We start from the raw sequence: 27,357 nt of genomic DNA, 5'->3' as shown, positions 1-27,357 counted from the left end.
TGCAAGAGGGTGAAACTTGTACAGCTGCACTGCCCCAGAGGCACCCGTAACCCTCAGAATTACAAAAGTAATTTCTAAAGGTAGATTTGTTCAGGACCTTCCTGAAAATGTCCGTACCCCTCAGGAAATCAGCCGCCCCTGGGACGGGGGTGCTTAAAATAGGAGGAAATCGGAGCAGGATCCAGCTCCAGCACTGTATGAGACAGATGTCTGCGAGCAGCGCACATTGCGAAGGGTCAGATCTCAGTCAGGATCAATCCTTACCACTCCGCAGCCACACTAGCTGCACATAAGACTATGCCAGAAAGAAGGAAAAATGAATTTATCCCAACCTGAAGGTTTTTTTTTTTTTTTTTTTTTGCAGCTCTGATTCTGCTTTTACTTACGTTACTCTCTGAGTTCCTACGGAATTACTTCAACACAGGAGATAGCGCTGAAGCTTACGCTCCCGGGAGAAGGGTCGTTGTTTCCTGTGGATATTCTGCATTAAGTGAAAGGACACAGAAAAAGTCAGAATAGGCAGAAAACGTGCCTGTTTTCTCTCTCGCTTGCATTTGTGTCCTACCCCCCCAATTACCCGAGTGCGCAGATGAGTCCCTCATTTGGCAGAGCAGTTCAGCAGAGGCCTTACAAACGTCACACAGACCGAGTTCGCAGGAGGACAGGAGAAGGCAGAAGTCACTCCTTTTTTACGGGGCAAAGCTGCACCAGCCCCACTCCCTACCCAAAGGCCGGGCGGCTGAGGGATGCTCGCTAGCACGGGCCGAAGCGGGAGCCTGGGTCTCGGGCAGGCCTGGCGTGAGGAGGGACCCCTCTGGGGGCCTTCGCTCCTCACACAGCCGCTTATTTCCTCAGGTTTTTAAGGCAATAGTGGCGTGTGCCCCCACACCCCCCTCAGCCCCTATCAACCCAGGCAGGATGGCAGCAGGAGGCAGGGAGCACATCCGCTCGCACAGCGTGAGGATTAAGGGGCTGGAAGGCGCAGCACAAAGCCGTGCAGACGGCTGGCCCCTGGATTAGGCAGATTAGCGGCCCAGGGCCGGGGCGTTCAGGCCTGAGGCTGCCGCTGAGGGCGGGCGGAGGCAGCGGCCTGCACCCCCCGGCCCTCCCGCACCCACCGCCGGACTACAACTCCCGGCGTGCCCCGCGGCCGGGCGCGCCGCCATGTCGTCACCGCCCTGCGACCGGCGGGCACGTCTCCATGGCGACGCTGGCGCATCCCGGCGGCGGGGCCCCCCGCGGCCCCTCACACAGACATCCCCCCCGTCCAGGGCCCTCCAGCAATCCCCGGGGGGAGCACCCCCAGCGGGGAGGCACCCCCCGGCGCCGGAACCCTCCCTGGCCTCGAAAGAGCGGGGGGGAGCAGGAGAGAGGCCCGCGGGGGTGCCAGCCGCCAGCCCCCCACTATGCCCCCCAAGCACCCCCGAGCCCCTCCGCCCCACGCACGCCGGCGGCAGCCGCTTGCCTTCCCCCTTTGCCTTTCACCCTGTCCACAACAGGAAACGAGTTATGGTAATGGAGGTGTAATTAATCCCCCGCCTCGGCTCGCCATGGGCTCATACCCCTGCCCAGGAGCCGTTTGCGTGTGCACAGGCCCGTGGTGGCATGGGCACCCCCGTGTCCCCCCGCCGACAGCCGGGTGCTAGGAGGTAACGTCACCGTCACGGGGTCCCGCTGGTGGGAACAGCCCGCTACCCCGTCCCCAGCACCGCCCGCGCCCCGGTAAGGAAATACCTGGGCTCACGTAAGGGAGGGAGCCGCGTGCATGTAAACTCGGGATGGGTCTGTGGGATGGGTCTGGGCATCCCTGAGGCACGGCCGTGTCTCGGCGCTGAGCAAAGCCAGACGGCAGAGCCGGGGGTCCACACCGGGAAAGCTGCGGCAAAAGCAGGTCGCTGACCTCGTCACAGGGCTGGGAGAAACTAAACCCAGTAGCATTTCCAAAGCCAGAAGCTGCCCTCCAAATCCAAGGTCACTAGTAAAACTGGTAAGGTTACAGATTGCAAAGCATCCCAAATAATCCCAGGTTTTGTTTCCCTTTTCCAGGCTGGATGCAATGGAGCCTTTTTATCTCTATGACCTTGGGCTCCTAACAGAAAACAAAGCTATTCAAAGGATTCTCTGCCCCATGGCTGCGCAGCTCTGCCATCTAATCCTCGCCCTGGAATGGGAAGATGGGATTTGTCAGGCCTTTCCCAATTTAGGGGAGAATGCAGAAATATTAGCCAAAGCCACAGAAGAACTCGCTTCTGTTGCAGGAAGGTAAGTTTGCTGGGTGTCTCCTGGGCAGAATTGGGGGCTGGGAAAGAGGAGGAAGGAATGGCAAAGAAACTGGCAGGGAGCCCGCCTCTCCTGCCTGGTGCTCCCTGCCTGCACCCCGCTGGAGAGGTGGGAACGGGAGGGAGGGAGGGATGGGGAACGTGAAGCGGGGGAATAGGATTAGGAAGGGAAAAGGAGAGATGGGACAAAGCAGGGATATGTGCTTGGAAGGGATGTGGCAAAGTAAGCAAAACCTCAACAAGCAATGTTTAAACTAAACACATCTTAAAATGATAACTGGGCAATTGACCGAATGCTTCAGTGAATTTACTGAATGCTTCCGAAAACTGGAGCCCAAAACAACAGATCAGGCACTGGCCACTGGGTTATTCTGCTGTTACAGCTAGGGCCTGGTAGACGGCAGACACCCTATCTTAAAGTGAATTGCACCCACTGCAAAAGGTTCTGAAACAGTTTGCAAATACAGGTAAAATCAATCCGAGCCCAGTTAAGGTCTGGCGCGGCTAATTGTTGTGATAAAGCCCAAGACCGGTGCAGCATCCTCGCTGCTACTACCCACCAAGGCTGGTACTCACGAGATGGCGAAGAGCTGAGCTCAGCTGCTTCTGTTCCAGGTTGGCTGAGGAGTCCAGCGACGAGGTGTTCAAGGAGGAGACGCGTCCTGCGGCCGAGTCCCTCGTCCTGGCAGGGAGGTGCGTGCTGCTGGCAGCCCACAAGCTCCAGGTACAGCCGGAGAGCCCTAGCCACAGGGAGGAGCTGGCTGCATCGGCAAAGAGGGTCTTAACAGAGACAGTGAAGGTAACGGCAGAGGGGGACAGTGCCGGCGCAAGCAGGGGAGGAGGTCGGGCTGGGACGCAGCGGTGGGTAAGGGTGCAGCTGCAGGAGGGACAAGAGCTGTCCTCCGCCAGGACAGGGGCTGGGGCTTGGGGGAGGCTCTAGCTGGAGCAATGGTTGTTTCTTCCCCGTGTGCTCTCTAGGGCAGGCCTGCTGAGCAAAACGCACCTCTTCTCTTCCCTGCAAGGGCTGAGCTGTCATCTTGGCTGCACAAGGGATGAAATAGTGAACAGGGATTCTTGAGCCTTAGCCACTCTGACCAGTTTTTCTGCTGTTTTTTTCTGGTTAGATCCTTCAGATCGAAGATGCTGCCGGGGAGAGGAGGATAATTCAGGCTGCCAGCTGGCTTTTGGAGTGCCTGAGCGTGCTGCGGGATGCAGGGGACATGCCAGGACTGCTGGCTGCTTTCCGGGCCTTTTCTGAGGCCTTGCTTCTGCTGAGCAATCTGACAGCAAAGCGCCTCGAGGAACTCGGAGATTGTCCTCGACAGAAGAGTTTGGCCCAAACTTTGCAGCTCCTTCAGAAGTGCATTCCTTTGCTCCATGCAGCCAAGCACAGCGATCTTAAACACTCCTGGGATCAGCAAGTCAGCCTCTCCAAAGACTACGCTTTCCAGCTGACGGAGAAGACCATCAAAGAGCTCACTTCCCTGCTCATCGACAATACGGGCAGCAAGGAGCGACGGAACAGAAATGGGACCTTCTCCCAGCACGTGAGCAGGCTGCTGGCTCTCCTCTCTCGCCCAGACCCCGTGCGCCTCTCCAACAGCGAGTTCAGTGCTCACGTGGAAGCAGTCATTTTCTACTGCATGCTTCTAGCAGACTCGTCCAGGCCAGATCTGAAGCTGGACCTGGTAAAACATTGCTGGCTTCTGCTAAGGCTGAGGAAAAGCATCTGCAGCCATGTGAGCCAGCAGGAGGGATGGCCAGGGCAAAGCTGGGGAGAAAGCAGCCTGGAGGAGGAATGTCACACCATGAGAGAGGAGGTGGAGACTCTCGACCAGGCAGTGCTCACAGCTACTCTGTGCCAAATCCTTGACACCGTCTTTGAGGGTAAGGAGCCCCTGAGGCAGTTAGTTGAAGATGCCCTTAGCCTTGCTGGTACAGGGTGTTTTCCAGCAGGACAAGGAGGATTTTTAAAGAAGCTTCAGCCCCTCACTGCCACCTTCTTCACACAGGCCCAGCAGATGCTCAGAGCGGTGGACTTTGTTCTGGCCAGGTGCACCAAAACCCAAACTGCTAGAGAAATCGGAGAGTGGGTAGAGTATTTGAAGAGACTCCTTGCCAGTCTCCCTCCACTGCTCACAGAAATGAGCAGAAATACAGCCCAGATGAGTGCTGCTGAGCGACTGCAGTCCTTGTACCACACGTGGGCTGGGACAACAGAAAGCCTCTTGCGGTGTTTTGAGGAGACGGTCAGCATGCGTGAATTCCTTAAGCTGTCCGTCCAGGACATGGCCAAGCACAGGGAATGGTGTGAAAAGGCCCTGGAAAATCAGGACCCTGAGAGGCTCTCTTGGCATGTAACTCACCTCACCAGCTGGGCTCGGTGGGTGGTTGAAGCTACCACCAGGTATGTGGACAGAGCCACAGACCCCATTTTCAGGAACGGCTTGCTGGTTTGGGTTAAGCAACTGGCCAACGCCATCCTTGACCTGAAAGCGGTCACAGCCCTTTGTCCAGAGAGACTCTCCTGCCTCCAAACTAGGGATGTCTTTTCAAAGGCAGCGAGCTGCCTGATGGATACCGCTCGCCGTGTCCAAGACGGGCTGGACGGGTCCAATCACCCAGATATCCTCAGCCCTCTCCGAGAACAAGTGCGAAGCACTGATGTTGCAAAGGCGCTTGAACTCAGCCTGTCGCACACTGGGCTAAAAACCATTACGGATGAGGCTGCATTGCAAGAAGACATCTTAATTCGCCCACCTCCACGACCAGGAAACTTACAGGCGGATGTTGTTCCAGGGAAAGGAGATACGCACCCTGTCATTACGGCTCTCCTAGCAGCAACAAGAGCCCATGATACAGCAGCTGTCAACGCTGCTTGCTCCGCCTTGCTTGAACTCTCCAACGGCTGTATCGATGCGGCAAAGGAAGCGCTGCCCATTGCTGAGTCTCCCCAGATGGAGACGCTGGGGCACTACCAGAAGATTGTGTTACTGACACCACGTGTTATTTGCCTGGCCAGGGAAACAGCCCCAAGGCAGCTTTGTCATCCAGGCAGACTTCTCCAAATGGCACTCACACTCTCAGAAAGGATCTGTGAGACCGAAGAGTGCCTGGCAGCTGTGGCAGGCTCTTGGTATAGCCTGTCTCAGCAAGTATTTGGCTTTATCTTGTCGGATGACTTTCTGAGAGGCAAACAGGCTTTGGATGAGACCATGATGGGTTTAGCAGGAGCAGTTCAGTTAGCAGGAGAGATTGCAAGCGTAGCCTGTAGTAAGGCAAATCCCATTTCCCCCGATGTCTGGGAGAGCTTTCTACAGGTCCAAGCCAAGTTTTCACGTGCTCAGATGAACACCAAAGTGTTACTTGAGAAAGCAGCGTCCTTCGAGGGCTCCTGCAGGGTGGGAAAGGCCAGCCTGGAGCTGCACTGTGTCCAGTGGGCTGTCAGCATGCACGTCCTGCTGAGCGCTGTGGATCGGTTCATAGGCAGGGACGTCCTGTTCCTGAGGGAGCTGAGGAGCGCCGTGAAGAACAAGCTTTGCTCGCAAAGCCTCTTAGCTGCTGTGTCCGAGAACTCCCTGAGGCTGCAGGAGGCCGCCCGGCTGTCTTACTTGTCCTGCCCTGAAGACCATGGTCGCAGTGAAATCCTAGCGCTCAGGGAGGAGATAAAGGTGCTAATGGAAGCACTGCTGGATGCCTCAAATACCCTCTTGGTCTCCCCACTGTCTACTGCCAGCTTGTACATTCGCTTTGAGCTCCTGCAGAGAGACTTGGCCCTTAGGGCCAAGGCATTATTGCTTCACCTGGAGAAGGTCAATACCGAACACCTGCGGGTCATCCGAGATGTCATTGGACCAGCCCTGTCCCCCCTCTCTCAGGAGGAGAAGGAGAGAAGCAAACAGGTCTTTGAAGAGAAGGCAAGTCGGCTGATGGCCAATGTTCAGTGGGTCAAAACCACGCTCCAAGACATTGTGGAGGCCAGCGCTCAACTGCAGTCACAGGCGAACCTGCTCTCCGTCGCAGACCACCTCCTGGTCCTCACGTCTGACGCAGTGGGCAGTGCCAGCCAGCTCTTCCAGAGCCACCAGGACAAAGGGCATCTCCACCTGGACAGTATTGTCTGGTACTGGTCAGCAAAGGCACACTACCTCGTCACACAGCTGCGGGCTGTCCAGGGCATCAGTGGACATGTTCTGCAGCTCATCAGACAACGCTTGCGGAACACGGGGGACCAGTGCTCTCCAAGACAACGCAACAGCACAGCCAAGCTCTTCCCAGCCCAAGAGCTTGATGCTCTGAGCCACACCATGTCAGCAGAAACTTGCCCGAGCAGCAGCAGACGAGGAAGTGGAGCTGCCGGAGAGGCACGTGAAATGGTACAGTAGCTTTTTGCCCCGTCAACTCATACTGCAGGGTGATGGTCAGGGCTGTCAGTCAGTCCTGTTAGTCACACCTCAGAGCATTAAGGTAAGCAATGTTGGCAGGGACCTCTGGAGGTCAGTCGTCCAACCCCCTGGCCACCTTCAAAGTTAGATCAGGTTGCTGGCTGCCCTGTTCAGCTGAGTTCTGGATATCTGATCTGACAGACACTCTTACATAAATAAAGCCATCTCCAAAACGCTGTTTCTGAGGAGCAGAGGGCTGTACCGCTCTCCCTCCCCTGAAACACTACCTGTCTCTGCTCAGCTCACCTCCCCACAAGCACCCTTGGAGAGTACCAGCAACTCCACTCCCACAACAACTACTGTTGGTTGTCAGGAGCTGGCAAAGGCTTCAGTACACGATTCAGATCGCTCAGCAGAGTGATTTAACAGCACTTAATCGTACTTCTCAACCACGGGCGCTGTCAGCTCACTTGACAGCTACCACCCATTTGGAGATAGCTTCAGGAGACGATGGCACGGGGCACTGGGATTTGATAGTCCCAGTGTGGGTGAATGCAGGGGAAAGAAGGGCTGGTTGGGAAGGCAGAGCAGACCCAGTGAGGTCACGGGCAGCTCTCCTGTCTCCTTTACTCACCAAAAACTCCTTCAGAAACACACAGGCGGAGACTTCTCATCATCGATGCCTCTGCACGCTCCAGACTTCAAATCTGTTCAGTTATTGTCTCAACAGCACCAGAATGGTCCTCGCAGCATCTCCCTTGCCAGCAGCCCTGCGAAGCATGAGAGAGAAAAAAGTGACACATGGCAGGGCGGCCCCAGCAAGATGTCCCAGGTCACCAAGGACATGGCAACAAGGATGCTACACATGACTCAGTTCCTGAGGAAGAAGGGCCCTATTGCGGTATGGAGTGTTTCATCCCCTCCACCCCAGCACTTTAATAGGGATAAAGGAAGTATTTTTTCCTCAAGAGCGCAGTCAAAGCCAGTGACAGGGCCGCTGAAACCCCTGCAATTACCCCGCTCTTGTAAGAGTGGTACCGGCTGCATTTATGCAAAGCACTAGAGATTACTTCCTCCTGATTAGATGTGAACCTGGCATCCAGTCCTTTCCTTGTTTCAGAATACATCTGGGCTTCCGGGACGCTCCCCTGTCTTGCAGGAGAAGTCCTCTTTTTTCTCCTTCTCTCCCCAAACACATTTATTTCTATTTTTTTTAGAGCAAGGACCAGCTTGTCGCCTGCGCAAGGCAAATTGCTTCTGACGGGCAGGCGTTCGTTAAATTTGGCCGCATCGTTGCGAAGCACTGCCTCGACAGGAGATGCTCCGCAGAGCTGCTGTGCGCCGCAGAGCAGACCCACACCATCAGCAGCCAGCTCAGCATTGTGGCCAGGTGAGTCGCTGGGGTCAAGGACCATCTCTCCGAAGGTCGGTGGCCCCCTTCACAAAGAGATATACATGGTGGTCTCCAGAGGTCCTTGTTGGATCAGGGAGTTCAGCTACCATTCAGGGGGCTCCGTCTCCTCTTCCTGTCACTGTAAACAGCCCTTTTCTCCCCTGGTTTGCCTGCCTCTGTGGAAACCTGCTCTCATAGTGCAGGGACACTCTTCTGGTTTTGAAGAGTGTCTGGCCAGAGCTCTGGCCACACAGGGGAAGCAGGCTGTCTGATGCTCTTCCAGTAAAATCTTTAAAATGTCTTTTAAGGGTAAAAGCAGTCACTGCAGAGAGCAAGTCCTCTTCTGAGCTGCTCGTGAGCAACGCGCAGAACCTAATTCAAGCAGTTTGGCATGTTCTGAAGGCAGCTGAGGCAGCCTGTATCAAAGTAAGTTAACGCTGATGACATCAAATAGGCTTTGCAAGGCAAGTCCACGTTGTGGGGAGCTCCTACAGCCAAGTCTGGTTACAGCAGGCTGCTGCTGTGGGACCTCTGTCAACTCCAGCTGGGAGTAAAGATTCTTACGGTGATGTTTTTATTTTATGCCTGTCTTGTTTCTAAAGCCCACTACGCATCTTTCCAGGCATTGAATCTGCTCTGTCACTGCTACCAATTCTGAAGTCATCTTTAGCTGATCCGTTTCCCATTTCATTTTTGGATAGGAGAGCAGCAGCATCTCGTTGGAGGCCTTTATTTGGAAATAGTCCATGTCAGTCTTAGCTTTTATGTTGGTCTCAAGATGAGCTTTGATCAAAACTCCCAAGACCTTCCCTTACAGCTGCCAATGACAGCTGATTGATCCAACTGTAAAGAGTTTGTGAGAGCAGACTTTATCTGAAAGCACTCAGAAAACAAGTACAAATACAGCCAGATTCTCCACTGATGCAGTTGTTCATTCTGTGCCTTAGTCTCCTACATAATCCTACAACTTTTGCTGAGCTCCAGCACATCTTTTTGAAAGAGTCACAGTTTTGATTAGAATTTTATTTGATGGAGAATCAGCCGCAAGGGAGGAAAAGCTCCTCCTGCAGTTAATTGCCCATACATACTATATATGTCCACTTTTCACTTTGCTGATGTCAGCCTGAAGTAACTAGCCATTCTTTTATCCTGATGGCCTAGATTAAAGTCCTTTATGACCTGGCTTTCTCCCTTTCGAAATTTCCCTGCTTATCATTAAAAGAACTATACTGTATTCCTTTTGTCTCTCTGTAAGGAGGTTTTTAAGCACTTTCAAGCATTAAGCATTTTAAACATTTTTTAAGCACTAACTGGTAGAGATGCCATATTGGTCACACAGACATTGATATATTCAGACTTTCATATCATTTAAGATATTTAAAACTAGTTCATGTACAACAATATATTAAAGCATGCAAATGTTTTGTCTCCTCCTAATAGGGTTTGCGACAGCCCCCGCCTGACTCTGAAGAAGAAGAAGAAGTAGCTGCTCTTTGCATGCAGTGGAGAAAAAACTTGTTGCAGCATAGAGCCAAGGAGTCTTTAAACTCAGACAGGGATGAATTAGGGCTCCGCAAGACTCAGGCAAGGGCTGAACCCAGCCTGATGGCTATGGTGCAAGAACAATCACCTCAGACCAGGAATACCCCCAGGCATCCAAAACCTATTAAAGGACACAAAATTATGGACAGCCACCTGTAAAAACAGGAAGGGACTTCTGCTGGAGGGGAACTGCACGGCTAACTGGCCTCAGCAGAAAGAACGCGACCCATGCTGCACTCCTCCTGGCTCACATCTCTTCTGCTAGAGCTGCTCTTGCAGGAGGACTGAGAGTGCAAGGCCTGGAAAGGCTTTTGTGTGCTGGCCGCTCCTCCTGTGGCAAATTCCACCCTGCAGAGGCACTGCTTCCTTTTGGCCACTGAACAAAGAGAAGAATAAAACGATGCCATGCGCTAGTGTATTTCCTAAGAGGCCTCTCATCCAGATGGCGTTTGAAGTTGAGTAGTAAGATGCTATACCGAGCCACAGAGGACACAGGCGTTGGGAAAGAGCTTTAAGACTCAGTCAAAGGGAAAACAGAATGTTTCCTGTTCAGTAAAACATCATTCAGTGATCTTTGTTACCTGGCACAGGAGTCACTCTGAAACCATTACTCTTGAATCAATGGCCACCAAGTGGGGCTACAACCCTTTATATTCCTATAACACATGCCCCCTTCCAGCTGTGAGCCAGCTCTAGCTCTTACGTAGTCAGGCAGGCTTTTTTTTTTTCTTTAGCACACATTGATACAGGGAAGACAGCATTTGATGAGGTACCTTCATTATATTACTTTCAATAACTGCCAGTTCTTCTGTGTTATTCAGCGCCCAAGATGCAAACAGAGGGATGTAGGAACGCACTTGTAGCAGCACCAGCAAATCTGGCTGGGGGGAAGGATCAGGGGGTTCTGTAAATGACGTGTGTTGCTCATCACAAGAAAGCCTCAAAGCTGGGAGGTCTTTCTCAGGCCCTGATCTTTAGCACACAATCAAAATTTTTGCAACCATCCCCTTTTTAGCAACCATCCCCTTTTCTTCTAGGGGTAGCAATCGTAAATGCTGCACAGGAAGGGCAGCCAGAGATACATAACCCTGCGGAAGAGCCAGTGCACAGGGTGGAGTTCATAGGCAAAATATGAACTCAGAGGGTAACACGAAAAAGGCACTACAAAAGCTAGAGGAAAGAAGAACTGAATGAGAAAGAAGACTAAGGGATAGGATCACTGACTTTTGAAATGCAAACCAGGAGTGCAATTAAGTATTCTCTACTTTGCAAGAATAAATTGATTTACTTTGCAATATGAACAATTCATCTTAGTCTTTTCATCGCAGTAGAAAAATATTAATAGGCTACTTAGGGAGAGTAGAAATCTCCCTACAAGTATTTTTATCATGGGGCAGCAAACACCAGGTGATGATCTATCAATGCTCTCTTCTTGAAGCGCAGAAGGCAGAAAAGATCAGAGAAAAACGTTTTACTATTTCACATCTCCAGGGCTGGCAGGAGCGCGAAGCATTTTGTCTCACCTGCTGCCCCTGACTCAGCAGAAGCTGAAGAGAAATGAGACTTTTCTCCCAAAATCCCTCTCAGCTCCAGGACTTTCTTTTACCCACAGCAAAACATTCCATGCTGGCAATCACCCACCTTGTAGCTACAGGCTTCCAGAGCATCCAGGACCAACAATACCAGCTGCTCCTGTTACAGCTCTCCACATCGTGCTTCACCGTCTCAGGGGCATGAGTTGCAAGCGTCCAAGGGAACCGCTGCTCCGTGCCAGCTTACTGCAGGTGTGGAAGAGATGGAAACAAGCCTCCCCTGTAAAAGACAATCAATCCGCACAGCAGATCAGACTTGACTTGCTTGGTGACTGCAGCCCATTCCAGCCCACCTCAGCGTGACAGGACTGTCCCCACCTGCCCCCTCCGACACCCCCAGCGCCTTCCCCGTATCAGGTAGTTTAGTACTTGCACTGTAGCAATGAATCTCCTCCACATTTCGAGAGAGCACAGCAGCAGCGGGCACACCAGAAAAAGCGTAGACTCGGGGAAGAAATCTGCAACGAATAAAGCAGCGAGCACAGGCGGAGGGAGGAGGCGAGCAGCAGCCCGCAGACCCTCCTGCCGCAGCTGGGGAGGCTCACGGGGACCTGCTGGGTGGGCACCTCTGGACCTGGGAAGAAGGAAGGAAGGAGGCGGTTACATGCATAGACAACAGGCTGCAAGGACTAGCTGGCCCCTTCCAAGTTACGTTTCCTCCTTACTTTGTACCCCTTCTTCTCCAAAATAAAAGACCTGTGTGGTATTAAAGATACTGAGATGGCAGTGGATCTCCAGGGTCAGAAGCCAGCACTCCACGTCCCCCTACCACAACACACCCAATTTTGATCTGCAACTCCAAAATGGGTCCATAACCAGACCGATGGCAAACCACCCGAGATCCTTCGATTACCTCAACTGTAAAGCATGTTATTTTGCTTTTGGTATCAAAGCTTTTCCTTTGACTCTTATTTTTCCAGTGCTTTCAAAAAACCACAGAGAATCCAATTCAGTGATGACACCATCACCACCCTACAAGAAGTCACAACTTCAGGTTAAGAGTTGCACATCCTACAAATACTTCCCATAACTAAATGTGAAACCACGCATCCGGCTTCAATACTGTCACTTTTTCTCTTTGTTCCCTTATCAATCCACATGCTATTTCCAAACTATTTCTATTTTTCCCTGCTGTCCCATTCTGCTGGCTTGTTTTTTTGACGAAATTCTGGAACAGCCAAACTTGTCACCCGATGAAGAAGAAGTAAATACATGGGACCAGTAGATTACTCCAAAATAACACCCAAGTTTCATGTCCGTTTTCTAGTTTTCAATTATTTTGAGTGAACGCGATTCAAAATATTATAAAATTAATACAATTTATACTCTGGGCAATCAGGAAGGCAAATTGAAACCATTACTGCCTTCAGCAACGTCTCCCCCGCCACGTTTTGCACACGTAGAAATCAGCAGCTTCCCTCCGTTCATCCAAGCTCTGCTCATCAATGCAAGACCCTTGCAATTCTTGCCTGGATTACTGTTTGTCTCACAGGCACAGGAAACCAAAACCACAGAATTTGTGATAAGTGCTATACCATCCCACTCACAAGCATTACTTGGGCCAAGAAACAGAAACAAAGAGGAAAAGGTTCACCAAGGAAGAGACTTAATGCAAAGAAACATTCCAAGTGGGCGGGAACCAGATGGCAGTTGAGCAGACGGCAAGTTTTTATTGTAAACGTAGCTAGCTAGGTATGACTACATTTCCTCTATATAAAGAGCAACCCAAAAGGCAAAACAAGAGAGGCTTTGAGGACAGTTGTGCTCTTGGCATGCAACATCTTCAGAAATTAAAGAACATGCGTGACATTTCTCATAGCGATGCTGATAACTGTAGTAAGAGAAGAATGACGACTCTCTCCAAATCAGCAGTCTGATCTTGGAACCACGCAGCAAGCTAACTCCATTTGGATTCAGCGCAAGGTTAGTTTAAAAACCCACTACCATCTGACTGTAACGTGGCGTAGCAACCGTACTAAAACCAGTTTTAGTCACCTTCATCCTGCAGACACCCCCACTGCTCTTTCCCCAACGCTGAACTAGCTGCCAGCATGTCAACATCACAGTCGTTACCAGACTTTATCTGTACCCTTTTTAATTTTTTTGTTAAAAATGTCATAAAGACACCATGAATACAAGTACTGCAGTTACATCAATACAAAAAAGCAATACAAATTAAGCAGCTGAATACAAAAATACATTGAAATACATGAACACCACAATGTAACTTATAGCACTAATCAGAATTGTGTATGCGTGAAAAAATTAAATAAAAACCTTTTTTGTATTAGACAACTTAGGTATTCTCCACTTTTAACAGTAACTTTCTTCTAGTTATGTACTTCACAATTTCTTCTATATACAGCATAGAATAAAATACTTTTAAAAGATATGACATTTTTAATCCTCAATATGCGATATAGGTCTCTTTTACACTAAGAATATTGACTGCATGAATAAAAACTGTCAATGTCTTACATCAACTGATCTGAAAAGGAGGATCAACATTTTCCTTTTAAATCATTCGTGTAGGTTTTAAATCAGTTAGTAGGTTTGGCTTGATGCGTCAGACAATCCTTGTCAAACAGCGTCTCTCACAGTAATGTACATAATATTGCTTGTATCTATACAATCATACAAATGTGGCAATCATATCTAAATGTTGTTTATGAAAGAGACAGCTCACACATATACAGGTCGTCGGACTTCCTTAATGACTTATTTACAATGAAAGTGCTTTTATCAGCTCTAACACAATACATGGGGTTTTTTCTACATGTCAATTATTAGTCTCCCTGAAATTGGAAAAGTATTATATAGAAAATACCACAGCTTTGCAAACACTATAGCATACTGTATAACTGCATGTGGTTCTGAGATTAGCAGCTGAAAAGTGTTGATAATTATAATTTAAAAATAAATAAAGCAAAGAGGTAAACCAGTTACAAAACAGCAGAAAACTGCAATATTCACAACAGTAAAAAGACTTAAAATCAATTGCTAACAAAACGGTGAAGCAGTTGGATCGAAAGTCTTGAAAACATCTTTTAATGACTTATCATCTGATTCCCCATTCGGATCACTATCCTGTGTTTGAGTGACCTGTCCAGGCTGTCTAACCTGCCTTGGGTCGCTGTACTGCGGTCTGATTAATCCCGATAAAGCTTGGATAGGAAGATTATGTACCGCAGGTGCAGCGCTGGAGTGTTTAGCCTGAGATTTACTGGTGCTATTTGCTTTATCTGAAGTAGCTTCTGCTGATCCTTCTGTATTTTTTTCCACGTTCGAGGCAGCCTTCTGCAGCGATGTATCTTCTGAGAGACTGGGTTCATTTTTACCAGAATTTTTCAAAATACTTTTCTTCTGGTTCTCTCCGTTCTCTCCTGAACTAGCTGGAGCTGTGTCCAATGATGAGCTGTGATCTCTCGGATCATACAAACTAATACCGCTCAGTATCGAGCCTGGAGTTCCCAGCCTAACACCACTCGATGATAATTTGGGCGCATACGGAGGCAGAGCATCTGGGTCCGGTTTAGCTGTCGCAGCTTCCGAGGGCTGCGATGAGCCAGCAGTAGACCTGGCGAGGCGGGGGTCAAACTTCGGAGGGTGTGAATCCTTTACAACTCCATGATGTGTATCTGCACTCGACAGTCTGTGGAGTCTGGGATCGACGTTTTTTTGTAAGCGAGGATCTCCTAATTTGCTTGAGCTACTGGCATGCGAATCTGCAGATGGATCCAAATAGCCGCTCCTGCCCGTTAAGTTGTTTTTTGCCTTCGCAGCTAGTCGCGGGTCGGCTGGCATTGCATTTGGATGGGGATCGTTTTTCAAATTCCGCAGTTTATTAAGTCTCTGGTCAGCAATGAGTGGAGGAAGAGGTAAATTGATTGAAGAGACGGGGTCAGGCTTAGGCAAAGGTATTGGGAGCAAGTCTTCGGGTGCCCATACAATATGCTTAGCAAAGTTTGGTTTCATCAGGGTAACGTCCATTTTAATGTGGCTGAACTGCCTAAGCTGAGATCGGGGATCCCTTAATGTGACACCAGGCAAAGGTTCCAACGGTATCAGAAAAGCTCGTTCTCTCAGTTCTCTTTCTGAGTCCTCTTCATCATCATCCATCCCTTTTTGCTTGACTTTAACTCCGGCATGCGCGTGGTGTAAATCTAGCTTTGCTCCCCCAAGGGACGAGCTGGCGTGACCACCCTCGCTGACCTTGTGCATCCTGGGATCTCGTACAAGCCGTGGGTCCAAGGATGCGGATTCTGAAGGCTTTCTGGGGTTGGACCTTGGAGAGGCCCGAAGTCTCGGGTCAGCAGCCTGAGGCCCTGCGCCTTTTTCTTTTGCCAGCCTCGGATCAGTAGGAATACCAAGCATGTGCTGCTCTGTGGAATGTTGCTGCCGATTCCTAAAATTTTCGCTTTGTTTCTTTAAGGTTTTTAGTATTGATTTAACACTGCTTCCCTCTTCCTCTTCACTACTGGAATACCAGTTGACGTTGTCATCTTAAAAAAAAAAAAAAAGATCATTCAAGCAAATGATTACCAGGGAATACAACACACTCACTCATATAAAGGGTAACTTTTCAGTAAAATCGAACTATAAAGACCGGATATTAAGTCATCACTCCATGTATTATAACAACCGTAATCTAAAATGACAAAAATCAACGTCAATCAAGAACTGATGTAACAAAAAAACTGTAGCTAGCTGAGATACTCCCAAACTCTGCTGCATTCTGTCTACATATCTCTGTGTCAATATTAATCTGGGAAAATAACCTGCTTTCAAACAATTATTTCTACCAGTACTAGTAAAAAAAAAATTAAAATCTGAGTCTTGATGAAAATTACCTTCACCATGGGATGGTAGAATGAAAAGTAAAATGGGACCTTACAGTAGTCTTAAAACCAGATAAATTACAAATGTGGAATTTGCTGCCTTATTACAATCCAAATCACAAGGTTTTGGGGAGAGGTCAAGATTCAGGAAGGGAAGAAGTAAGAATATTTAATTTTAAAGGATAAATTCTCAACTACCTTCTGCAATTTACTGGAAAGCCTTATCAACACAGCCGTGTGCCCAGGTCCGCATCCTGAACTTGCCTTCTCACTGAAGGCAACCAGTGGTCTGTTCTGGCTCAATAAAATGAGGAATAAAGGCAAAACCCACCACCATCACCACTATCTAATGCACAGTAACGCATGTTTCCTCAGCACTTCTTGTACCACACAAGTATTCAACAACAGGGAGTAACATGCTGTTGGAGGCAGCTAATAGGAACGTTTTTCCATTACGCTGCTTTCTGAAAGCCCTCTAGACGGGACGACCAGTCACTCTAAAGCACTAGCGAGAAGTCTTCAGTACATTACTCTAGGTCGCCCTGGTTTTGTGCGTAGCCTGAAGGGCTGCATTTCCAGATCTCTCTCATTGATCAAAATTATATTGGCAATATCCTCGAAATCATTTGTGACAGCAACTGCCTTTTGGTCAGACAGAAGATGCATTTCTGGTCACATAACCTAGCAGCCTCAGAAGAGGGTGCAGCAGGGAGCAGGCCAAGGGACAAACGTACTCTGTGCGACTGAATCTGACCCGCAGGCTTACTGCTCTCCATTGTCCAGGTTACAGAAGAGGCACTCAGATTAAACACTGCAAATTTCAGATATCACAGAGGAAAAAATACTCCTCTAGAGAAATGAAATATGCAGAAAAGATCAAGAGGCACAACTGAATAAACAGGATCTAAGATGCGCTTGCAGTACTGGCAGTTAGACATAATAACCTTTCTGTTTCAATCAGGGATTTTAAGAAGTAACTGAGTTATCAACAACAGAACAAACTATATCCAAAAAATTATCCACAGATCTTTCTACTTGGAACTGGAATGCACCAACTAAGCGTATACTAAAATCCTGGAACAAGCTGGGAAGGAAAGCAAGTATATTCAGCTGGAAGTATTATTTGAGTTGGTACTTGCACATTCACAGTAATTGTGAATGGTAACGTGATGAAAATCCAAGTCAACAGATTTGTTCCAGGCTAATACACGGTCAATAAGCATGTTTAGAACTCTAACAAAATTATCTTTACCTTCGTCTTTGCTCATTGCCCTCTGACCCTGGCTGCTGACAGAGTCTCCATCTCTTTGATGCTTTTGACTAAGTCTTACATACAGGGCCTTCTGCATTGCTGGAAGAAAATCTGGTACATTAATGGCTGGTTTATGGCCCATATGGCTACTCATGCAGTCTGACTCGCTTGCACCTTGATGCGACTCTTGAGCCATGAGGTGAGCCTGATGATCTGTATATTCTCCATGCCACGTTCCATCTGCAGTACAAAAAACCCAGTTAGCAGCTAACCTATACAGGCTTTTACAGCAGAGGAGATAAAACATAAAACACAATCAAGCAAAACTAATGTGACTTATATTACATGACTAGAAAGCATCAGCTGAAAAAGCCTATACACCAAAGACATTCCAGGAGGTTTGGCTTTCTATCCAAAATTCTTTCAGCTGCTCAGCTTTGGAGCCATCATGTTTTAACACTGCACAACTGCAAAGCGCCGTATCAAGGAACAACAATTTTTAAATGTCCTTACCACCAGAGTTATTAGCTGGCTGGAAGTTATGTACGGCTTGATGAGAATAGTAATTGTCATAGAAATCAGCTGGGTTCTGGATAGGCTCGTAATTCATATTTGGCTGCCGTTCACCAGGAATCTGCTGGTATTGTGGCCCCGGAGGACAGTGATTCTCTCTCGGCATATTCACCATATGTCCTTGAACTCCTGGGGCATTGTAAGATCCACCGAGACCCGGTGGTGTGAGAGGTGGACCACCTTGCTGTCCTTGCATAGGCATACCAGTCTGGTTCTGCGGACCGAGAAAGCCTGGTGGAACACCCTGCATAGGAGGACTCTGTGGCATTCCCGGGCCTTGAGGCCCTGCGCACGGATGATGTCCAGGAGAACCTGGGTGCATTGGTGGCCCATTATGTCCCTGTGACATGCCAGGTCCCGGCCCTGGACTTGAACCTGGATTATACATATGCTGAGAATGTGGGTCATTTCCCTGAAACGGTGGTCTTGGTGGTGATGCGCTGTTATAGAAGGTCGGTGGCCTGTAGGCAAAAGAAGATTAGCAAATCAGATTTTGCACCTACAAAGATCAACAACCTATTAGCGATCTCCTCCCCCTCCTCACTCTTACAGATGTCTGTTCATACTTATTTGATCTGAAGTTGGATGAAAATCTGAAAGAAGCAAAATAATTTTCAGAAAGAGTAACTATATACATTACACATGACCGCGCTTGTCTGGAAGTAGAACATTTTTTCAGTATTAGCACATGCAGAACTAGACATTTGCTGCAACTAAGAGTTTTAAACATCCCAAGGCCAACAGTCTCCATCAGAAGCGTCGATGGGCTTCAGTCAAGAAAAAAACTACCTATAAAAAGAGTTAAGAAGAGAATGAACTTTGCTCAACCTGCAAATGGATACAGGCAAGGCAGGCACAGAGCCAAAACAAGAGCCAATGGAGTGACTTTCTGGAAGGTCAAGGCTCAGTAAGTTCCCTTCTATAGAAAGCATTAAATAAGTAAATAATTACAATAGCCAATATTTGACGGATCATTAACTTAGCAATATACTCAGAAGTATGTACTTCAGACAGCAACAAAGAGAATTGTTTAAGTATTTATGCAGCCATGTTTTAAGGAGAGTTCTACACAAAATTCTAAAACCTACTTTTTTCCAATTTTGTGTGCTAAATCCACAGTAGGCTTCACAACTATTTCAAAAAGAGATGGGATTTTCTTATAGTCTCCTGAAGGATCTTGATAATTTTCTATGTCAGACTCAGAAAACGGATATTGCTCTGGCGGGGTTGGCAGAAGTCCAACACCTGGTGGTGGCTTAGGGAGAGGAACTATGCCACGCTTTCTGAGTTCCTCCAGCTCTTTCTCATCTTCATTTTGTGGTTCCTCCTCAGTATTCAAAACCTGGAACAAAGCAATATAGCAAACACTTCATTAGTTTTGCAGTATATGCCATTCAGTTTAGTTTTGCACTTTCCATTTAAACATAAGTACCTGCTACAATACTATACTGACATCAAACTCAGACAAATTATAAATCTATTATTACTTGTTCCGCAGGACACCGATTCACAGCCAGGAAGAAAACTATTTCTGTAGTCAGGGAAGGACAATTTCACACAAGTCCATTTCCTTCAAACAGTAATTTTAAGTGACAGAATTTGAAGGACTTATTCTAAGATTCATAATGTTTCTAGTGTTAAATTCAGGCCACTTTTCTTTTAAGACCTGTTATATAGGAACTGGAGAGAGACACAAATATCCTACTTAATATAAAGGTCAAGATTGCATGAATCATTCAGAGGAGGCACCTCATTCCTTTCTCCACCCTGACTGCAGAAGTAAGTCAGATGGTATCTAACTTCTAGGCAGCTAAAGGTAGACAACATAAAAGCCACACTTCTTGTTAGAGAGTACATGAAGATTTCCACAGAAAAGGACGCAAAAGGAAGTTCACGGGCAGAAACTTGAGTTGTGAAAATAAACCGAGTCTGATATGGCTGAAAAATAACTGAATAACTGATGGCAAGGGGAATTCTTGGTATTGAACCTGGTCACAGACTTCGTGTGCTAAAGAGCAACAGGGAAGCTTAACATCATTACTGTTTAGCACCACACTCCCCGAGAATCCCACGGAAATTTCTAGCAATGTCTCCCCTAATCTTTCTAGCAACAAACCTTGTGTTTACAGACTACAAACTGCTCACCTTATCCAACAGCTCTTTTGTTTCTGCAGTCAGGGGAGCATGAGAAAACTTGCACTTATCTCCTTGATAGCATTTTGCTCCTGTATGGTAGAACTTGCAAGGGAATTCATGTAAGCAATGTATTAAGGATTCCTAACAAAGGCTGATTTCTAGTTTGCACTGTTCGGCAAGTTTATGAAATTCAGCTGTCAACTATCCTTCAATTCTTCACCAGTACTTAATCTTTCCAAAGCAATACGTTAAGAATTTTCAAAGCTAATAACCAACTTACCTCCTAGTTCCATTTAACATTCTACTACTAATTACATTACTGTGGCCTTAACATTATTTTTGACTTGATTCTGAAATTGTGATTGAAAAGATGAAGGTCTCAATTCCAGAATAAAACACAAGTCCTCTACAACAAACAAGAACAGATCAGGGTTTTAAAAGTACGTGGACAAATGCATCTAACTTCAAGGGGTTTTATCTTTTAAAACATTAAATTCCTTAAAACCAAAAACAAACCAGTAATTATATAGATATGTCCTCCTCCAAGTATTGGAGCAGAAAAATAATCTTCTTGTAGTAAATCTACATAGTCTTTGGTATAGTCTCTTAGGAAAACAAATAGCTACCCTTAAAAATCACTTACATCAATTAAGAGTAAATATAAACTTTCAGTTGAATACAAATATTATTTTTAAAAGGATATTGTGCAAATAAATGCAGTTCTCTCCTTTGGTGCAGTAACCCTGTATGTAAAACTTGCAGATTTCCTTTTTCTTTTCAATCTCTGCATCATGATCAAATTTACACTGCTCTCCCTATAAATAAAAACCAACAAAAAACATCATCAATCTGAAATGTTGAGGAATTCCATTTCATACTTAAAGAAAAACATCCCCCCGCCCCCCCCCCCCCCCAGCTGAATTTAAACTTTTTATCTTTACTAACACAGAACTGCATTATAAGCATGTCCCTAAAAACTGTGAATAGGGGGGCCTGGCATAGAGAAACAATTCTTGAATCAGGGTTCAATCGGGAATATATGCAGTGGTCACAGAAAATAAGCTGGTCTTACAGTACCAGTTCTCTTCTCTGTCTCCCCCTAGCAATTTGCATTAAAAAGGCATTTAAACAAATACTTTACTGAAATTCTTTTCCATATAAACAATTATGCACTTGATCAGAAAACCTGATTCTGTTTTACGGGTGTGGGGGAGAACTTAAAAAAGTCCAACAAGCAAAGTATTAAGACTCTTCCATGTCGGAAAAATTGAGTCCAAATAATATCAAGTTTCTATCAACCATATCATGTTATACATTAGCATTACTTTGCTGGACAAGTTTTTTTTGCATATTTTTTGTATTTATTTTCATGAAAAATACACTTAAGTGCTCTTTCCGCCACTTGTTTTAAAACTGAAGGTGGCAGCAAATACGCATCTTAAATACATAAAGGCAGCAACAAATACATTGCTTTCAATTCCTGGCTGGTTTGGGGAAAAAGCATACTAATTTTCACCTTTACTTTGACCATTTCAAAAAGAAACAGAAAATGTTCTATCTCTAAATACACAGAGGAACCAAACATAAATGACGCACTCACTTATTCGAGAAGCATGCAGTTTTTCTTAAGTGTGTTTTATAACTGACTGAACTAGTCTCACATCAGAGGATTCAACTCCACAGCAGCATAAGCTTCAAAATGAAGCAAAGACATTTTTTTTATGTAATAAGAGACTGTCTTGCTAGGGCTTTTGCTTGACAGCTGACTGCTCTGAATAGCATTCTCTTCTTTCTGCTGCCTTCCACTTGCTGGCTGAAGGAAGATGATTCTTTGGTAGGGGAACTATTACTACAACCCCACTTTTTACTTTAGAGAGAGAAATAATTTATCATAATTAAGCAATTCCTTCAATGTTTCAAAATTAGCAGTAGCACACAGAAGAGCAATAATCTAATACATTCAGAAATCATTGCCTTTTTACAGATTCCATACTTGTAAGATTTGTATATTTACATATCATACATTGTCAGTGTAAGTTATGATACTATCACAGATGTTTTTACTGTATATACTAATAAGCAAACATGATCATTTTACTAGAAGTTGTTATAATTAAAAATGCGTAACAGAAGGGGATATTTTTCCACAAGTACTTCTGCCGGCATTTATCTATAAATACACAAAACATAAGAAATCAAAACACTGAGTTTCAACATACAAGTTTCCTTTGCATCAGCTGAAGTAAAGAAGAACCAAGCATCTTCTCCCCTTCCTCACACCAAAGATGACAACCAACAGACAGAGTGCATGATTACCTTAATACATCTCCCTTCGAGGAAATATTTACAAATTTGTTTGCCTTTGTGTTCCACCGTATGCTGATTTATGAACTCCTGACTCATATTAACCCACTTCTTCACTGGTTTGCCGTCCTGTAAGAAAAATTAACATCCTACTGATGCTTACTTATTAAGCACAGTTGCAAAAACGTTAGAGCATACTTGGTGCACTAGTTACCCCAAAATGTGATTAACTACACCATGATTTAAGTTTTTAAAATTATTATACCCACAGCTCAAAGTAAAGGTAAATATGCATACTTTTTCTTAGCTGCTTTAATACAGAGAGTTTTTTATAAATGCAACCAAATCAGAAACTTCCTACAATACAAGAGACACAAGTAATTTCACTGAATGGACAGAGTATCTCACACTTCATTTGACAATGCTGGAAAGCAGGGCTGGCTCCTGGGTACCCACTAAGTCAGTGCCAACCACACCCTGATTAAGGGCACCTCTGCAGACAGCCAGGAGTTGAGTAATCATCCAGGCTTCCAGACCACCATCTTGGCCGCAAGGCTATACTTTGCCAATCCTTCCCCTCTACGTGCTTCTCAGGCGATTGTTATCTCTGGATTATCTAACTTCTTTCTTCTCCCTTTTTTCTCCGATTAGAAGAAAAATAACCTGTTTGCTTATACCATGAGGCAAAGCAGAGAGGAAGCACAATTCAATCATGACCTAACATGTAAGAATTATTATGGACCTGGTGAGGCAAATAATTGTTCCCTCTTATGATTTGATTTCCATGTGGCATCTGCACTTGAGACAAACTAAAGAAATCATGGTAAACTCATCTAACTAGAGAGTCTGGGACAGATGCTGAGGGGGCCTGGCAGAGCTAGTGAAGTCATGGAAGTAGATGGCCTTTAACGAACTGCTGCCTATGACACTGCAACAGAGAGTAGCAGAAAATGTCGTCTTTGCAGTGCTAGGTGGTTGCCTGCTGATCTGATGATAGAGGGAAATAGGCTTTTCTGATTTCCCATTTTCACAAAAATGAGCAGGGATCTGACTGCTGAGTAGGAACTTCTGAAACAGAACACATGCAGTTCTCCGCAGTCACCACACTGAATCATAAGCGCACAGGATCATCAGCACATCAAGTGCCTGGTCTCATTTCGCTTGGCAAATTAAGCAATGTCACAAAACATTAAACACTAAGAAAGATTAGCAAATTTTGTTGACAATGAGAAGCAGAAATCTTCGAGCTAGAAATGCCACTCCTGGATCAGTCAAGATCCATTTTCTACTCTGAATACATTAAATCCAGAGAAATCTCGGCTGCTTCAGACAAAGCAGCTTTGAATCTAATACTTGATCCTCTTCAAGGTCAATGCAAATATCACATAAACATGATACTCGAAGTCTCTCTGGGAGCACTGCAAACAAGCAACCGTCCCACACTGCAAAGCACTTGAAACAACAGCCCAAGGAAGGTTGAAACACTCCCACCACGTCCCTGAGAATCCAGGGACGATGCTGTGTGGCTCAGAAGTCCCGGCAGCTACCCTACCATACCGCACAGCCCAGCATCTGCGTCACAGGATTCGTTATTTCACTGTAGCCAGGAGCCCAGCTTTTTTGTTTTCTGCCTCCCAGCCCTGCTGGGACCTGCCTACAGCTGCCTCCTCGTCTCCACCCTTCCCCACGGCTTGGGAGACGGCGCTGGAGGACAGGGCACGCTCTACAGCAACACGAAGGAGGAGTCCTATAAACGAGGCATCGTCCTAACAGATCAAACGGCTGCCCTTTTCCCTACCACATGCAGGGCAGGGAAAGGAAAATCTGATCGGGACCACCCAGGAGCCCCAGAGAGTTAGGCCAGCTGGAGAACACGGGGAAAAATTAACATGGCTGAATTACACATCACTGCATTAGCGAGAAGCCAGCCATGTGCATTCTTGAGTGCAGGAGGGAGGAGAACCACAAACATTTTAGTTGCAGTATGCAGACTTAAATATGATTTGGCTTAAATAATGTTTTTCAGCCATGGATGGATTTGATCCATTAATCCTCAATTTTGTATTGGTTTTCATTTAAATGAAGATTGGAGTGAGAAATTTACAAATAGCATGGCAATACTGAACACTATGTTTTCTCTAATTCCCGTGCACATTACTAAATGAAAACCAAGGTCACGTGTATTTCCGTTTTCACAGTCACAGCTATGGAAAAAGAAAGAATTCTTCATGATTCAGATGGAAACTGGAAAAAGCTGTGAAGGCATCCATTTTCTTTGCTCAAAAATCTGAGGTGAACTGGTAGCAGCAAAACATCTTATTTCAGATACAGTTAACATGGAAGTTCATATACCATTCGAAACCAAAGCTCATAAACCACCTTCTGCTAGTTTTTCGTATTTCCAAGAAAAACAAAAAAATTATATATTAGCTTAAGTTATCAATTACACTTTGTACATCAAGTGTTGGAAAATTCTAGTAATTTTCTAGAGAAGAGAAAAAAGTTTAAAGATATGTATTGTTAAATACTCCCCCGTTAAAGCAAAGCATCCAGTCACCTGAAACAACTACATTAGGAATTAAACTTTAATTCCACGTACCTCATGAAAGCCATCAGATCCCTTACTGCCCCCTCTTCCCCTTCCACGATCTTTACGCTTCAATTTCTTTTGCATTCCACGCCCTCGACCAACATTGTAATTATTACCTCTTTGAGAAATACCTGAAAAACAGCAATGACCTCTTTAATTGACCTCAGAAAGTAAAGAAAAATGGTTATCTAGTGACATCGAATACAGACAAATCTAACAAACTAAATATCTACCTTTTTGCAGTCTGAATTCCTAAATACTATCTTGAACCACGAGTTGGCAAGTATAACTATACCAGCCAATTGTAATTCTGTGCAACTGCCTGCTCTTTGAAAAGCTCTTCAAATCAACAGCAGACTGACAAACTGAATATAAAATTAATCTCGTTCAAAGCAGCTTCTCACAATTAGAAGTGCAGACATGTTATTTCTAACCAGCCCAAACACTTGAAATATTTCGTGCCGTTTGGTCACTTTCTGAACACAGAATTAACCAGTACAACTGGCACCCAGGTGTGTGTCTATGTTTCATTGTCACAACATGCAAGAAACCTGAGATCGGAACCTAAGAAATACGACAGAGCAGCTTTGAATATAAAAATGTTTAATGGTAACTGTTTGGAAGACTCAAGAGGGTAATTATCCAGCCAGCAGCATGCCAGGAGTCATGGTCTCAACTAAAACCACCGAGACAGAGTATCTGCTTTCTCATCAATTTAAAACCAAAGAAAACCAGTTAGAAAGTTCTGCAGACATCACACCCACTTCAGGTAGCAGCCACCCCCCGAGAGCAAGGCTGATTCCAGTGAAAATGCCTTGACTTCATCTCAGATGACTTGCAGACAGAGATTTTGAAGCAGTATTGCCAAGCAGCACATGAAAAGCCATTTTTGTCTCAGCTAAAACGATTCTACCAATCTTCTGCCAATTTATTTTATTGTGAACCGAAACAGAATACAATAAACCTTCACTGTAGTAAATGGAAGACGGCTTACTACCGTTGTATAACACACAGTATACTCCCAAGAACTAGTAAGGTATTCATACTGTCATACAAAACCCTGCTCAAATTTTGCCTGGGAGACAAACCTTTAGCCATGATTAAAGGGAGAAAATTTTGCAAACTGAATCGATAGTTTCTGAAATGAGAACTCGATCTCAGAGAAAAAGGGCTGAGAACAAGTTAAACATTTCTAGATGGTAGATCAGGGTCTCTCTGTCAATGGTATATGCCGTCTCCGTTGTCTAACCTTCCACACCCCACAGCAGCAATGCAGTAATACAAGACGACTGGGGAGTCAGAAGTTCCTTCATAATACGGAGGCCAGAGATGTAAGCTGGCTCAATGAACTGCATTACAATGGTAAGGAAATGATGAGACACCAAACGAAGGTGCAAACAAGAATGCTTGCATAACTAGGCTTACATAAGTAAGGCATGAAATAAGGGCAGCAGGACTCTTTCAGGAATACGTTGCTTAAGAGGAATACTTTTTCACCAGCATTTGTATCGGCCCAGCTCTGAATGCAAGAAAAGTTGTGAAAAGAAAAACAAAAGGATGCTAGCATACTTGTGAGGCATACTAATAAAAGGATTCAGGCACCTATCAAAATTTCTAGGTACTTGATTTTTGGGGCGGGGAGGGGGGCTAAGTTAGATTTTGGAATTGACATATTTACATTCCTCCCACCAACCAAGTCCCATTTCAGACTTCCATCAACTACCACCAGGAAGTCACTTTACAGCCCTATGATTTCTTAATCAATCAGTTACACAACAAAGATCTTGGCTTTTTAATAGGGTTTTATTTCTTTATTTACTACGTACACATTACCCAACACTTGATTTTTTTCTTCAATATATGCATCAGTGCGACCATATTATATTATTCCTTCACAATGAACTGTGTTATCACTTACTGACAGGAGACTGCAAGCTCATAGGAAAGGCACCACTGGCAGCTTTCTTCATTCAGCTCTCAAGACAAACAAATCCTGAAATGACGCATGATACAACTGCTGCCACCATCCATTACTACAGCTAACGATTCAAATTATCTTACCTTTCTGGATCCCTTTCATCCCCTGTTTTTTCACTGGTTCTTTCGGGAATGGAGGTCCTAAATCAGCACTGGAGGTCTCTTTAGCTTGCCTGTATTGTTTAAGCTGATCAGCAAAATCTTCATCCTTTTCTTCCTCGTTATAATTACCAAAGTTTTCATCACTGTAATGACTATAGTCGTCATACTCCTTACTTTTTACATTTTTTTTATGTTGCATTTTCTGTGAACTCATGTAATTTCCTGACACGTGTCCATGCTGTATGAAAGGGATTGCATTGTTCAGAAGCAACTCAATATTTAAAAACACACCCCTCCAAACTGCTCTACAAAGCCAACTGTTTTTACACTGTTTTACTGTCATGCTGCCTACCAGATTTGCATGAACAAGCATCAGTAATACACAGTGAAAATC

General features: G+C 45.7%; 1 protein-coding gene across 1 annotated transcript in view; it reads right to left on the bottom strand.

Annotated features, from left to right (window-relative positions):
* Positions 1-13,172: 13,172 nt before the first annotated feature.
* Positions 13,173-27,357, bottom strand: part of ZC3H6 (zinc finger CCCH-type containing 6) — a 28,628-nt gene continuing 14,443 nt past the window's right edge. The window contains exons 4-12 of the mRNA XM_059828512.1: positions 26,946-27,201; positions 24,894-25,015; positions 22,307-22,423; positions 20,694-20,805; positions 20,000-20,109; positions 18,943-19,196; positions 17,795-18,315; positions 17,282-17,521; positions 13,173-15,693 (exon numbers count right to left, since the gene is read on the bottom strand). Coding sequence (XP_059684495.1) covers positions 14,192-15,693; positions 17,282-17,521; positions 17,795-18,315; positions 18,943-19,196; positions 20,000-20,109; positions 20,694-20,805; positions 22,307-22,423; positions 24,894-25,015; positions 26,946-27,201 — 3,234 coding nt within the window. The 3' untranslated portion in view covers positions 13,173-14,191. The remainder of the gene's footprint in view (positions 15,694-17,281; positions 17,522-17,794; positions 18,316-18,942; positions 19,197-19,999; positions 20,110-20,693; positions 20,806-22,306; positions 22,424-24,893; positions 25,016-26,945; positions 27,202-27,357) is intronic.

This window comes from Gavia stellata, chromosome 23, assembly GCF_030936135.1.
Source record: "Gavia stellata isolate bGavSte3 chromosome 23, bGavSte3.hap2, whole genome shotgun sequence".
NCBI classification, from domain to species: Eukaryota; Metazoa; Chordata; class Aves; order Gaviiformes; family Gaviidae; genus Gavia; species Gavia stellata.
This window is presented reverse-complemented; position numbering and strand designations above follow the sequence as displayed.